This window comes from Siniperca chuatsi, linkage group LG24, assembly GCF_020085105.1.
Source record: "Siniperca chuatsi isolate FFG_IHB_CAS linkage group LG24, ASM2008510v1, whole genome shotgun sequence".
Taxonomy (NCBI): Eukaryota; Metazoa; Chordata; class Actinopteri; order Centrarchiformes; family Sinipercidae; genus Siniperca; species Siniperca chuatsi.
In genome coordinates, this window is record NC_058065.1 from 15,951,455 (window position 1) to 15,966,143 (window position 14,689).

Consider the following 14,689-nt stretch of genomic DNA (forward strand, 5'->3'; position numbering starts at 1 on the left):
AAACAATGATATCTACTATTATTATTTTGTTACTGAGACATTCTGCAGTTAGATACAGAGCGAGGTTTGGTCTCTGCAAACATTTTGGAGATTGAGATATGGTTAGTTTTCTTTACAGTTTATCTACACACTTGAAAAAATTGACACAGTGACAAAAGTGGTGTTGAACAGTCAAATAAGCTTATAAATCATATAGCAACATTTACAATCCAACAAAGGCTAATTTTATTTAATAAATCTAATTTAAAAAAATATCCAAAATTTGGGACCATATATTGTTTGGTGTCATGATACTGATAAACTGTATCATTAATATCTATTTCCTGTCCATTCACGCTGGCTGATTCTCAGGTACTTTTGTTTAAAGGCATAGAAAATGATTATTTCCTCCGTCCTCCTCCTCCTCCCACTCCCTTCATCCTCTGTTAGGAGGTGGTGCAGAGTGGATGAACAGAAGGAACTCCTCCACAACAGGGGAAGATCTTGGCCATAGAAAAGCACGAGTGTTATTTGCTTCTGTGACTTGTGTTAGAAGACAGATATTAACTCCTTCACAGCAGGATCTATATAGGAAGAGAAGGAAGATCAAACAAGGAGCAATATGGGATTCATTCAGAGCTCACCCTGACGTCTCCTCACTGTCTGTCTATCATCATCACTCACTCATTCAGGTAAACTAAGTTTACACAGTAGATAGTGATTGTTGTAAATGTTATAGTGTGATTGCAAGAAAGAAAGAACGTCCTGAGCTTAACAAGTCACACCAGGTTGAAAATCTAATTTTAGCCAATGTAATCTGGGAGAGAAGGATTTGAGTTAACAGTGCTGAAGAAGAAACAGTCAGTTAGCCGTCACTTTATCACAGTCTGCTGTATATAACAGGATTAATATTGAATCTTCCTTTTGACTGGTATGGATGTAGGCCTATACTGAAGTGTCTGTATGTGCAATGTGTACGCATGTGATTACTGAGATTTCATATATAATTTACAAGGGAAACCGGGCCAGTCAGTAGCATTGACATGTAGTTACAGACAGGACAGAAGATGTGTTTCTTCGAGACCGGAATGTAAAATTGAAAAAACACAAAGGTTTATGGGTGAATCAAAATCTGAGGGTAAAAATCAAAACCAGTATGCCCAGTCCACTGGAGTAATTACCAGGTTAGGCTCATGTTCTGGGAGTGGAACCACTCAACCTCTGGTTACAAGCTCAATTCTCTACATAGAGATACATGCTTGTCAAACGCAGGCGTCATAAAAACATTTATTAATCACTGCATTGCACTGCAATAATTACTGGAATGGTACATCATTAATGTTAATAGTTCCACCTGTGCTTTGCATGTTATGACAAGTCAACATCTCTGACTGTGACACACTCGGTTGCAAAATCGGCAAAGCAGATTCAGCATGTACATATTGAATGAGCAAGTGACATGCTCATTCAATATGTACGCATTCAATGTGTTCAGAGCATGTGGAAGGTGCACCCTTGTTGAAGTCACTGCTCACACTGAATGTTGGCACTGAGAATGTGAACACAGGTCTCACAGAGACTGTGTAGGGAGTTTGTGTTCTAAGTCAAGATAAACACTATTTCTAGGTGACTGACAAGAAAAACAGATGTCAGTTTGAACCCTTTCTAAAAAATGGTGAGTGGCATGGCTGAATTATCCTGTTAGGGGGGCCCTATCAGTCAGTTTCAACCAACACTCCTGTGCTGGAATAATATGTAACTTGTGTTAAACATAACTTTATTAGAAAGATGCATCATGTGAGCAGAATATAACCTAAAACAGTAAGCTATTGAAGCTCTTCAAACTACATTTTGACACAGTGTTCCTCTACAAAACATTAAATTAACTTAATCAAATTAACAACCAATTGACATGCAGTGAACCTGGGGCTTTCGGGGCCCCTCAGACACTTTGCCCAGTTAGTAACCTTGGTGAACGGTTTTGTGTTTTGTGTCTCTGACGTGACCTGTGTATACAGTGTGCAGCATTTATAAAAGAGCTCCCTGAGTCCCTGCCTCTGTGATCATGTTTAATGTCTAATACTGAGCATGCAGTGTTAGAGGCTACTGACAGCAAGACAACTCTGCCTGGTTAACATGGACACCAAAGTGAAGCTTATTAAACACTAAATCAACAGTTTCCCAACAGCCAACATGCTCTGTTTTGAAATCCATAATTGTCAAAACACTTGTGCCTCTAAGGAAAGAGCAAATCACTACAAACAAAAGAAACAAATTAATCTGGCAAAACCTTCTGAAAATGTTGAACACATTTTAGTAGACATTTAGTAGACAAAATAGACATTTTTCCTTCTAAATAATTCATCCACAGACCCAAACTTTTTGATTATCACTGGTCAAGAGATATGCTTACTGCCTGTATTTTATTGTGACTGTGAGCTGATCTTACTGTCCTGCTCCATGTCTCCAGGCTGATGGACACCCAGGATAAGACATCTTTAGTGGGGACAGGACTGCTGTCCAGGTGAGTCTCACTAATGACTCAGATCAGAGAAAGTATCCATTCACTGCAGATAATGTATATATTGATGGGAACTGACATTAAATTGAGTCCAGACCTGGTTCAACCTATCAACTCAAATGTGCTAACCTACCAACTCAAAATTATGTCCACCTTTTCCTACCCAGCATGTGTATCTGCTGATAAATTAATACAGTCATTTTGATCTCTTTTCCAAGGCTGTCACACATGATGCACCTTGGGAGGAGCAGTGTTGGCCCTGCAGAGTTCAGCCTCAGCAGCCAGAGCACTGAGGACAACATGAAGAACAAGAGCAGGTGAGCTGTGTAACTGCACATCCCAGTGCTTGGAGGACCACACTGCTGGAGGACAATATAACGAGTGTCTGAAGGTTAAGGAAAAACTCAGATGTTTTGGGAAATTGGTTTGTTTCAAAAATGTGATGCATGACACCTGGACTGGCAACAGACATGGCAAAACTCAGTCAGTATTCAAAACATATTAAGGTTTCACACCCAGCCTGTTGTTGTGGTCACCAAAAAGATTTAGCTGAAGCTGAAAAGGAACATTATTATACTGAATGACATTAAATGAGATCTGTATAAACTGCCTGGACTCAAGTAATTTTGCTATTACCAAAAGAGGGCTAAATTTAAGTTAAAATGTTTCACTTGGGTACAGACATTTTTCTAAACCTGGCAAGCCTGTTCTGTGTTTACATTTATTCATGTGGCAGGCACTTCTGTCCAAAGCAGTGTACAAATTAGGGACAGTCAAGCCACAGTAGATCAAGGAGAAGAAAAAGGGAATCAGTGCCATGTTCTCCCTGACACAAGTGCCACAAGGTTGCAGGTGCAAGAAGTAATGTAAGTGCATAGCAAGTGACAATTTTTTGAGAGAGATTTAGAGAAGGATGGAGATAGAGAGAAAGATCATATTAAGAACATATTACATCAACCTGCCATACTCTATTGTACTGTACCTGGGCTGAGCCTGGAGATGGTTTGGCATACTGTGGCACTGGATTGAGGTTCTTTAATTTTGGTATTGACTAGAACCAATGTAATGCAAGGAAATATATAAGGAGTAAAAGTATGGGAGAAGCCTGGAAAAAAAGGCAATTCAAAGAAGCCCCTCCTTTTAATGGGCAGGAGTGCAGTTGCAGAGTCAGAAATGGTAAATTACCATGACACCATTTGTAACATTTAGGAGAAACACAAGACTCTACAAGAGTAGAAACACTTTCAGACAGTCTCTCCTGGAAGACATTCTTTATGTTACTTAGTTGTTGACATGAAAAGTGACAGAAGTGTAAAGAATGAAGATCTGAGAGAGAAGCTCCTTTCTCACCTCCGCACAGCTGACCAATCACAATCACTCAGTGGGACACGGTCATTTCTCATAGCTTATTAGATTTGTTTGTTGAAAAATATCAGGTGTAGTGATGACTAGCAAAACATCAGAACTGATTACTAATTGATTGCTGGCAGATATGTTTGACTGATGCCCAAACTATGCATTGCCCTCAACTAAGTCTATCTGAGAAACATACAGTACTGTGACAGAACAGCTTAATAAAATGCACATCACACACATACATATTGTCATGGTATATATTCCAGCTGTCCAGAATCGTTTTTACATTTATGCAATTATTTGTTCCTTTGACAGTGATAGTCGGTGGACCCTGGCTGCACAAAACATGAACAACTGCAATAACAATGATGGGTAAGATGATATATGGATCCTTTCACAAGCCTCTTAATCACACTACTAGATACACTCGAGATAGTGTTGCATCTGCTCCAGTAGATTTATATACTATGTAAAGAGTTTAGAGCCAATTCAATTCCATGATATATGATTTTCTTGTCACATCAAAGTGTTAATTTGTTGAATACATGTATTCAGTTTTTGCTACTGAGTGTAATTTGTCTTTCCAGGAGTGGGCCAAAAAATGTAAAGTTAATTTTTAGGGTGATTCATAAGGAAAGGCCATAGGTCGATAAAATTCAAAGCGTTTATCTTATGAATGTTCTCAGCAAATGTCAGATCAGGAGGGTCACTAACACCAGCAGGATTAAATATCTAAAATAAGATAAATAAGCATCCAAAGAAAAATAGTTCTGAGATTTTGAGATACTTTGTTATGGACTAAAAGAGTTGGTCAAAGGAAAATCTTGACCTTCCGGTAGTAACAGAAGATCATAGGATCACCAGAACTGTTAGGGTTCATGGTCAGGGGGACAACATATATCAACAGCAACTTTTCATGATAATCTGTTCAGTAATACATGACATCTCACTCTGGATCAAAGTGTTGGACTGATAATCAGATCGACCTTGCCATCAGTGGGCCTGTAACTGTAATTTCAAAGTCCAGATTCAAGTTAACTTCTGAACTAACTAAAGCCAGTGCATTCAAATTGAAATGGTCTGAAATTACATTTTTATTCAGTTGATTCACTATGTGCATGACAATTTAAACTAAAGGGGCACTCCACTGATTTGAAGCTCACTTCACCAGTGATAAAACAGTTGTATAATGTCTTCTGTGGCCCTGGAGCATCTTCTTCTCAAGTCTGAGAAAATAACTCTGATGATGTCATCAGATTTCACTTGGCCTTGAGACTTCATATTTGTAACAAAAAACCTGTATCACAAACTTTGGGTGTGGAGTTTGAAAGATGTGGACATTTACCAGGCAGAGAGAATTAAAATTAATTAAACTAATTAAAATATACTAATAAGTTGCATTTTGGAACAACAGTGTTTTAGGAGCTCAGCCTTGCTGCTTTGATTGTGACAATTCCATTATTCCTTTATCTCTATCTCTCTTTCCTTTATCTCTCTCCTGCCAATCGTCCAACTGTATGTAAGTGAAATATCAAATTGCAGCAGTACTGCTTTGATGAAATTTAAAGTTTCATACATGTTACTGATGCAATGAAATAAGGGGCGACACAGGAACACTGAGAGCTGGCAAAAACTTTACATGTACATAGTAGCAAGTACTGTGTCTAGTTCTTTGTTATATGATTGTATTTATTTGATTTAAATGATATATAGCCTATTATTTTGATTAAAAAAAATTAGGAACCAACATGAACCTTACACTTAACTGGCTACAGAAGTGACTCTTTCCAGGTGATGTGACTTCACTAAAAGCTGTCCCATTCCTCACACAGCATGCTCCTGCTGATCACACAGGCAATGCCAATTAAAGTCAGTGATGATGCAGTGCACAGAGCATTGGGACTGCTCCTTGTTTTAACACCTGCAATATACAGTAACATGACTGTACTATGTCACAGTGCCACCCTCAGACTCTCTGACACTACTGTATGACAACAAGATTAAACATATTTACCTCACCTGCCTCTGTTTATGGATATTTACAGCAAAAAAGATGACAAGACAACGGACCCCAAAAAGAAAGATGACAAAAAAGATGACAAAAAGGATGATAAAAAAGATGATAAAAAGGAAGAACCGTAAGTACCACATACTATTCTATGGCTGCAACTTTCCATCGAATATTCTAGATGTCTTCACTTCATAATTTTCTATACATTTCCTCAAAATTCTGCCTGACAGATTTGGTATCTTTGGGAACTTTGAAATCTCCACTCCATTTAAAATAAAGTTCTGTGGGTTTGAACAAAGTTTGTTCATACATGAGTTTGCAGCAGAGCTAAAAAGGTTGAAATAAAAATTGCATATCAAGAGCTCTTTCTAAAAATATAAAAAATGTTGCATGAATGCTGTTAGCTGAAGTTCTTTGTCAATACTTAAACGCTCAAAAATGACTCCACATGCAAAAAATCTTTAGGACAAAATTTCTGAAGTTGAGTCATAATTCATTTTATATAGTTTTATATAATAACATATAATAATAGTTTTGGAAACAGCTGTAATTTCTCAATATTTTTAAAAAGTTTTTAACATAATATTATCAAACATGAAGTTAGTATGTTAAGCAGTGATAACAGTGGCAGCAGCAGCACTAGCTTTAGAAACATTAAAAGTAATTGTATTCTTGTATTCTTGCCTCTACAGCTTGTTCAGCTATCTGAGGTGCAATTGATTTGTCATTCTTAAATATTTAATATTAAAAATCAATATACCTAGTGTGATAAAGGTAAAAATAATGATCCAAATCTGTTCCATGATACAAAAATCACATTTTCATTTGGAAAGATAAATGACTCTAACCCTTGCCAGAAGGTCATCTTTTTTAAACTGGATCATATATAGACAGTAGTTTCCAGTACAAGTAGGAATGGACATAGTTTGAAATTCTTCTATATTGATACCAATATAATACTTGAATCTCAGTACTGATACAATGTTTGTCAGTACCTGAGTGTAAACATGCTTTTTAACAAAAAAATACCTCCTTTTCTTATTCAGCAAGGAGGTATGGATCATGGACCCTGCCACAGATATGTACTATTACTGGCTGTGGACAATATCCATCCCAGTGTTCTACAACCTGATGTTCCTGGTGGCCAGGTCTGAATTCATGGCACTTTATATTTCCTCTTTACCTTATTGTTGTTTCAGACTTCTTTGTCATGGTTTTGCTTCCCTGTAGGGCTTGTTTTAATGAACTGCAGTACACAAATTCAACACTGTGGATGGTTCTAGACTACACTTCAGATGTTCTCTACTACATTGACACCTTTGTGAGAGCCAGAACAGGTTGGTGATGGGAACTTTGCTGAATGTGTAAAGTCTGTGATTAGAGGAAACTTTGAGTATATGGTAATGCTAATCATATTCTAATGTGTCAACAGGTTTTCTGGAGCAAGGACTGCTTGTAAAGGATGAGAAGGTCCTCAAAGAAAAGTACATGAAGACACACCAGTTCAGATTAGACATCATATCAATAATTCCTACTGATATTGTATTTCTCAAAATTGGAATCAACAACCCAGAGTGGAGGTTCAACCGTCTTTTTAGGTTAGCCCGACTCTTTGAGTTCTTTGACCGGACTGAAACTCGAACCAATTTCCCCAACATCTTCCGAATTGCTAATCTTGTACTTTACATCATCATCATTATCCACTGGAATGGTTGCCTCTACTTTGCCATCTCCAAGACAATCGGCTTTGGCTCAGACACCTGGGTATATCCAAACATGAAGAATCCTGAGTTTGCTCGCCTGGCCAGGCAGTACATCTACTGCTTTTACTGGTCCACTCTTACCCTGACCACTATTGGTGAGACACCACCCCCAGTCCGAGACATTGAATACTTTTTTGTGGTAGTTGACTTCCTCACTGGAGTTCTGATCTTTGCTACGATTGTAGGCAATGTTGGTGCCATGATTTCCAACATGAATGCTGCACGTGTAGAGTTCCAGGCTAAGATTGACTCTATCAAGCAGTACATGCAATTTCGGAAGGTCACCAAAGACCTGGAGGCAAGGGTGGTGAAGTGGTTTGACTACCTGTGGACAGAGGAGAAAACCTGTGATGAGAAGCAGGTGCTGAAGAACCTGCCAGACAAGCTAAAGGCTGAAATAGCCATCAACGTACATCTGGAGACCCTAAGAAAAGTGCGCATCTTTCAAGACTGTGAAGCAGGTTTGCTTGTTGAGTTGGTCCTTAAACTTCAGCCTCAAGTTTTCAGTCCTGGAGACTACATCTGTAAGAAGGGGGACATTGGCAGGGAAATGTATATTATCAAAGAAGGAAAGCTGGCTGTAGTTGCAGATGATGGTGTTACCCAGTTTGTGGTCCTCAGTGATGGGGCATACTTCGGTGAAATCAGCATCCTCGGTATCAAGGGCAGTAAGGCAGGAAACCGAAGAACAGCCAACATCCGTAGTGTGGGCTACTCTGATCTGTTTGCCCTGTCCAAAGACGATCTGATGGAGGCACTCATTGAGTATCCTGATGCTAAAAATATGTTGGAGGAGAAGGGAAGGTCTATCTTGATGAAAGATAATCTCATAGATGAGTCGCTAGTCGCTGCTACTGACGCCAAAGACTTGGAGGATAAAGTCAACCAGATTGAAGCCAGTTTGGAGATCATGACGGCCAAATTTCGAAAGCTGACAGATCAGTATGAATCCTCCCAGCGTAAACTCAAGCAACGGCTCAGTAATATGTCGAACCAGGTCAGAACCCTCAGAATAGACAATGAGTAGAGCTACTACTGCCAGGCTTAGGGACTCTTCCACTTCAGGACATTCCTTCTGAGGTCATCCCATGGTACACACCAAATGGCATATGACAAGCAGCTGGACAGTGACTGTCTCCATTCATTATTCCCATATCTGGTAAAATAGTAAGGTTGCGTTGAAAGTTGACCATTCTAATAAAGACAGATATGCATAGGGCTGGGTACCTCAATGTTTTACGAGTGCCAACAGAATATCAAAAAACTGTCCAGTACTGTAGTATTGAATGCTTGGTCAGATTCTCAGTCTTGTTTACTTGTCCTTTAAACAGATTTTCTCTGTTTTACATCATAATTTATTTCGTTTTGTACTGATATCTGTAGGCAAAATTCCATTACAGCTGTTTGTGTGATGCAATTGAGAAATTTGGCTTATTTTGTTACATTAAAATTAAATGTTTGTTTTTTATACAAAAATATTTCGTACTGAGTAACAAAAGGCATATTTGCACCTGTAATGAAGTCATTTGAATGATGCCCAGCCCTAGCAATGCATCAATTACAAAACATAGGTCAATGCTACATGTTTATTTAACCCAATCAGGAAAATTACTGATACCACTACTACTTTGCCTAGATCTTCTGTAAATGCAGTTTTGAACAGTTTGAAATAAATATATTTGAAGTCACAGTAAACATGGAGGAAGCCTTTTTGCAGTTACAACATTCTTCTGCGGATGACATGCAAAAATGCTCAGTTGTAAAATGATTTTCATAAGTTCATAATAAAAGTTGCATGAATGCTTTTACTATATATGGCACAGTCTTACTGGATACTGACACAACATTTACCGTACATCGATTTGAGCATGTAACCACAATCGCTTTACTTTAGAGTTGGGTGATAATCAGTTGAGATTTTGAGCAAGAGTTACATTTTACCATCTATTCAAGAAACATCTGTATCTGTCTGTATCTAAAGCATAAAGAAACCAACAGCGAGTCTATTTAGGAAGTAAAATTCAAGTCAACATGAATTATGGGACACTTAATATAGGGGAAGATAAGTCAAATGTTGATATATTCTATAAAATTTGTAGCTGGTAAGTTCGTAAGTTCGTAATTTTCCTAAAGACCTTGTTGGTCGAAACACTGCATCACTACATCTTTGGGAGCTTGCAAAATTCAGTGTGAGGACTACGTTTCCATTTCCTTTGTATGCTGCTTTTGTCCTGCACATGTACTCAACTGGGGTTGGATGTCCACACTACCCATCTTCTTTGCTTTAAGTGTTGATAACAGCAGCCACCAGCCTTTATTCTATTTTCAGAGTAGACTAAAAGTGCATAGCTACTTTTTAGCCATGCTAGTCTGGCTTTATTTCAGTTTTTACAAATATTCAAGTTCCCAAAAGGATGAATCCTAATGACTTTAGTAATCCCCTGACTTTTTATCTAGTGCCACCAGCAGGTCACAGTTTTCATTTATCTAGTGTTAATATTGTAACATCTATTGGTTGTTGGACAGGCACACAATTTTGTATAGACACATAGGATGAATCCTGCTGACTTTGGTGATCCTCTCAATTTTTCTCTAGCACCACCAGCAGGTCAACACTGTTGGTTCAGATAGAAATGTCTCAACAACTACTGGATGGACTTTGACATTTGGTATGGATATCCATGTCACCCTCAGGATGAATTGTAATAAGTCAAGTGATACCCTGACTTTTCATCTAGTGCCATCATCAGGTAAAAATTTCAATTTGGTTTATGATCAAATACCTGTAAAACTACTGACATGCCCATAAGCCTCAGCTGCACTTTGTGTTTAGTACTATTTAGCAAATATTAGCATGCTAAGATGGTAACCATAGTAAACAATAACTGCTAGATGTCAGCATGATAACACTGTTATTGTTAGCACTTTGCCATTCTCAAGTTAGCCTTAAGCACAGCATCACAGAACCACTAGCTCGGCCTTGTTAAAACCATAAACAACTGAAAGTGGTCCAAAAAGGTTCGCTTCTTAATGTGACAATGTGAGTGTATTCAACAGAAAGAATTTAATGACAGAAATAGTGTCAGAGGGTAATTCTGTGTTGACAGACTGTGGTCAAAGCTAAATTGACTTGGATCAACTATAAACAGCTGAACATGAGTGAGATTCATTGTCATGACACCAAAGGACCTGTGGACTCAAATCAGGATTATAAGGCAATACACGTTGGAAAAAAGCAGTCATCTTTATTTAGCATGTTTTCACAACACTGAATACTTTTAGCCTTTCATCAGTTTGTATCTTTTAGAATGTAACTGTTGAGTCAAACCAATTGATGAAAACTGCTTCCCTTTCCAAGATCAGGTTGACCTTTCACCTTTTACCTTCACTTGGCTCTAGAGCCCTTTCACATGTCCAGGTGAGCAGCATCTTCAGCATTACAAAACAGAGGTACAGAGTAATGTTAAACAGCTAAAACCAGACCTGGGCTCAATAACCGTTGTAAGTAATCCTTAACTTTTCTTTTAAAATGCCAGGGGGTCTATATGATTGAGGTTTACTGCAGTATAACAATGCCAGCTAAGTTGTTAAATCGCACAAACATATTGTATGCTGTAGTGACACAGTCCAGTGTTTGTCCACATTTTCAGGCACTCTTTGTACTGTCCAAAGTGACTCCAATGAATTCTCCAACATAATTTTGCCCAGGTCTGGCTGAAACCATGAAGATGAGAAAGTAAAGCAATGGAACAGAAAGAATGGCTCAGGGTTGCTGTGTACTGCTGTGGTGAGAGCACAGTGGTTTAGTGGCATGTTGTGGGCACCATGACGCTCACAGGCTGAGCAGCGTTTCAAAAAAAAAAATTAAAAAAAATTAGATAGTCCTCTTGCAGACACATCACTAAGACGGCCTCAGCTACAGATTCAACTTCCTACAATACAACAACCACCACTAAAGTGCCCATGACAGCACACAAAACACCCACCTGTCTGAACAACTGGTCAGTGATCATCAGCAGACTGTTGTAGTCACTGACACCTTGTAGCTTTCAAAGTATCAATGCAGATAAAACTCTCGCTGTATCACTACGCTGTTACTTTCAACAAGGATTTATACTGTCTGTAATAGTCCTGGTTTAAGGAAAACCATTTATGTTAATAATCTGGGTCTTGACAAAAAATCTTCCACTTCTTGTGATCTTTTGGTTTTCATCAGTAGATGGTGTTTGCTCAGGTGTTATCATGTGACCAAAGAAAATAACTTTGGTTACATGATAGGAGATGGCTGTATATGTGGAGAGATGGTAACCCCGGTCTCTGTTCAAAGATGGTCTCTGGTGTCAGATGTCAATGTCCTCCTTGATCTTTCTCCGGTCATCCACTGACTCCTGGTCCATGACCTTTGACCTCTTCCCAGTGGATGCTGTGAGTGGTTTTGGTCTGGTCTTCACAGACAGTTGATGTTGTCTGTTTCTGGTGTTCATTCAGTCTCTTGATGGTCCTTGACGCCAAACACCATCTTTGAACAGAGACAGGGGTTACCACACCAACGCCCCATGTACGACCACTTAGTATCCTGCGACTTTAGTTCCATACATAGGGCACGTGATGACACCTGAGCCAGCGCCATTTACTGATTAGGACTATGAGATATGGCTGAAAGCTCAGAAAAGCTAGTAATCAGACTTTGACACAACTACTATACCATTTAATACCAAATTTGAAGATGAGGGGAAACTGTAAGATCAGCTTTACAGCACTGTGCATGGTTAAAAGTGGTCAAACAAGTTTTTGTCCAGAGTTTACCCAAATTATCTCAACCACTTATTTGGAAGTAAAACAAAAGTTAAAGTAAATGTTAAAGGACCAGTGTGTTTGCAAGTGTTACATTTGATGACTGTGTTCAAATGTATGCTATACATGTATTTTTCACACTGTTCAAGGTTCCCATTGGCCGCCATTCATTCACATCCAATATGAAAATCTATCAGCAGACTCTTGCTTGAGTTGTTTAATCCATCACAATGAACATCAAGTCTGCGTTGATTTATGTCAGTGTTAAAATATCTTTGTCTGGTAGTGAAATTTAAGTAAAGCTTGGCTTGAAAAGTCTACACTGCACTATGTTAGAATGATAATCTAAGTTGGACAAAAAGTAATGCAGACTTGATGTTCACCGTGATGGTTTACAAAACTTAACCAAGTTTCAAGAGTCTGTTAATTGATTTTCATATTATACTGAAATGACTGGAACCCAATGGATGAATTGAATGGTAGAAATAATTCAAATTTCTAAAAAACAGCACATGGTTTGCAAAAGGGTTGGCTGTAATGTATGTGTGTATACATGATTTTTAGTAAATGGGCTAAAACCACTGGTATGTCCTTTAAAAGGAGATTACACACAGTGTATGGTAAACAACTAACTTTTGCTTTCTTGGATCACCTTTGACCTACCATACTTAACAAAGTTACTGGATGTGTACAATGCAATGAACTGTTAAAAGGACATTTCAGGTGTGTCCATTTCGTTTTCACTTTCAAGTAAGTGGTTTAAATAATAATGATGACGAATAATGCAATCTATCGAGTTAGAAAATGAAAAGAATCATAGCCAAAACTACAAAAAAGACCCAGGTTGTTTAAAAAAAAAAAAACAAACATTTAAACCAGTGAATTGAGCCTGTGCGCAAGAACATCATACAGATATTACTCAAGTCCTTAACAAGTACAGCCATTTCAACTGAACAAAAAAGATTTACAAAAAACAAAGATCTGCCTAGTCTGTGGGGGGATGGTTTCACAGTTGATATTCCAATTAAAATTAACAGAACAAGTGCTATTAAACTTTTTTTTAGACTTTTCCATAGACAGTGGCTACACCTGTTTCCATTCTCATTGAATGTGACAGATCCAAATATCAATCTGATCAGTGATGTGTCCATACAGCACTGTCTCCCCCAGAGTCAGAGAAGACAATCAATAACAATGTTACGAGGTACGCAGGTCGAGGACATGTGTAGCTTAGCTTAGAACAACGACTGAAAGCAGGGGGGCACAATTAGCCTAGCCTTTCTACATACGTTAAACTAAAAGATACAATATGACAACTATGGAGTTTTTGACAGGTGGATTTTTTTTTGCTCTACAGAGCTAGGTTAATTGTTTCTGCCTGCTTCCAGTCTTTGAGGATAGGAACGTATCAGGGGCTTCTCAGAGACTTGGGTTGCAGCTTTGACTTAATCAGTTTGTTCAAATTGTGCTTAGACTGCTGTCCTTACTTGCCCAGTATCCGACACAGTGCCAGCCGGCTCACATTGGGATCTGGCCTGGCGTTGTGAATTCAACCACTTAGACATTAGATCAGGTTATTTGTCGTGTTGTCGGAGGATACATGTATTAAAATGACAGGTGTAACCACAGACAGAGACTTAAGTCCAATGGATTAAAGATAACAAGGTACCAAAGCTTTGTCAGTGAAAATGTCTGTGGAGACTTTCTTTAGTACACACTGCCTTCTGGACTCTACATGTGGAGGTTCCACATAAACTGGGTTTACATTAAACAGAGACTCTGCACTGTGAGCTGTCTATTCATCCCAAGCCAGAAATATATAACACAAAGTGCTTAATGGGGTTTCACCTATCAACTGACTGTATAGGTTGGCACAAGAAGAGCTCTATGTCTATCTGAGAACATCATCAGTGACTGGTCTACATGTGTACATCCTCCAAAACATGCACAATACGGTATTGTAGTTCCAACCGCACTGATATATAAATACTGTTTTTATTTAGAATCATCAACACAGGAAGACATGGAAATAAAATGCTTCAAACAATCATGGCAACATGTGGCCAAAAAACAAACATTCTGAAAATGTCTAAGTGCACTTACACAGCTCTGACAAGATTTTAGTCTAACCTGCGGACCCCCCCCCCACACACACAAAGGAGGAAAAAAGGCCCAAAAACAAAAGAGAAAAACAGCTATTTGATAATGTGCCATTTTGGACCAAATGACTAACTTTCCAAAATGCTTACCTTGATCAAAAATGGA

At 38.5% G+C, this 14,689-nt stretch overlaps 2 protein-coding genes across 3 annotated transcripts in view; one reads left to right on the forward strand and one right to left on the reverse strand.

The window, feature by feature from the left end:
- The first annotated feature begins 436 nt into the window (after nt 1-436).
- LOC122872129 (cyclic nucleotide-gated channel cone photoreceptor subunit alpha-like) lies at nt 437-9,443 on the forward strand. The gene is made up of 8 exons (XM_044187908.1): nt 437-671; nt 2,450-2,503; nt 2,719-2,817; nt 4,172-4,228; nt 5,902-5,994; nt 6,914-7,015; nt 7,098-7,204; nt 7,300-9,443. Exons 2-8 carry the CDS (start codon nt 2,454-2,456, stop codon nt 8,655-8,657), a joined length of 1,866 nt encoding a protein of 621 aa, XP_044043843.1. The 5' UTR covers nt 437-671; nt 2,450-2,453; the 3' UTR covers nt 8,658-9,443.
- Nucleotides 9,444-10,851: 1,408 nt separating this feature from the next.
- Nucleotides 10,852-14,689, reverse strand: part of LOC122872128 (ubiquitin-protein ligase E3A) — a 24,302-nt gene continuing 20,464 nt past the window's right edge. For both annotated transcript variants that reach the window (XM_044187907.1, XM_044187906.1), the window contains exon 11: nt 10,852-14,689. This exon is cut by the window's right edge and continues 750 nt beyond it. The gene's annotated coding sequence lies outside the window, so the exon portion shown is untranslated.

What these genes read in the sequence shown, in the direction of transcription:
- LOC122872129 (XM_044187908.1), top strand. Translation starts at nt 2,454, where the DNA reads ATGGACACCCAGGATAAGACATCTTTAGTGGGGACAGGACTGCTGTCC. An exon ending in AACATGAAGAACAAGAGCAG is followed by an intron (nt 2,818 to 4,171) that starts GTGAGCTGTGTA and finishes TTCCTTTGACAG; the next exon opens with TGATAGTCGGTGGACCCTGG. An exon ending in CTGATGTTCCTGGTGGCCAG is followed by an intron (nt 7,016 to 7,097) that starts GTCTGAATTCAT and finishes GCTTCCCTGTAG; the next exon opens with GGCTTGTTTTAATGAACTGC.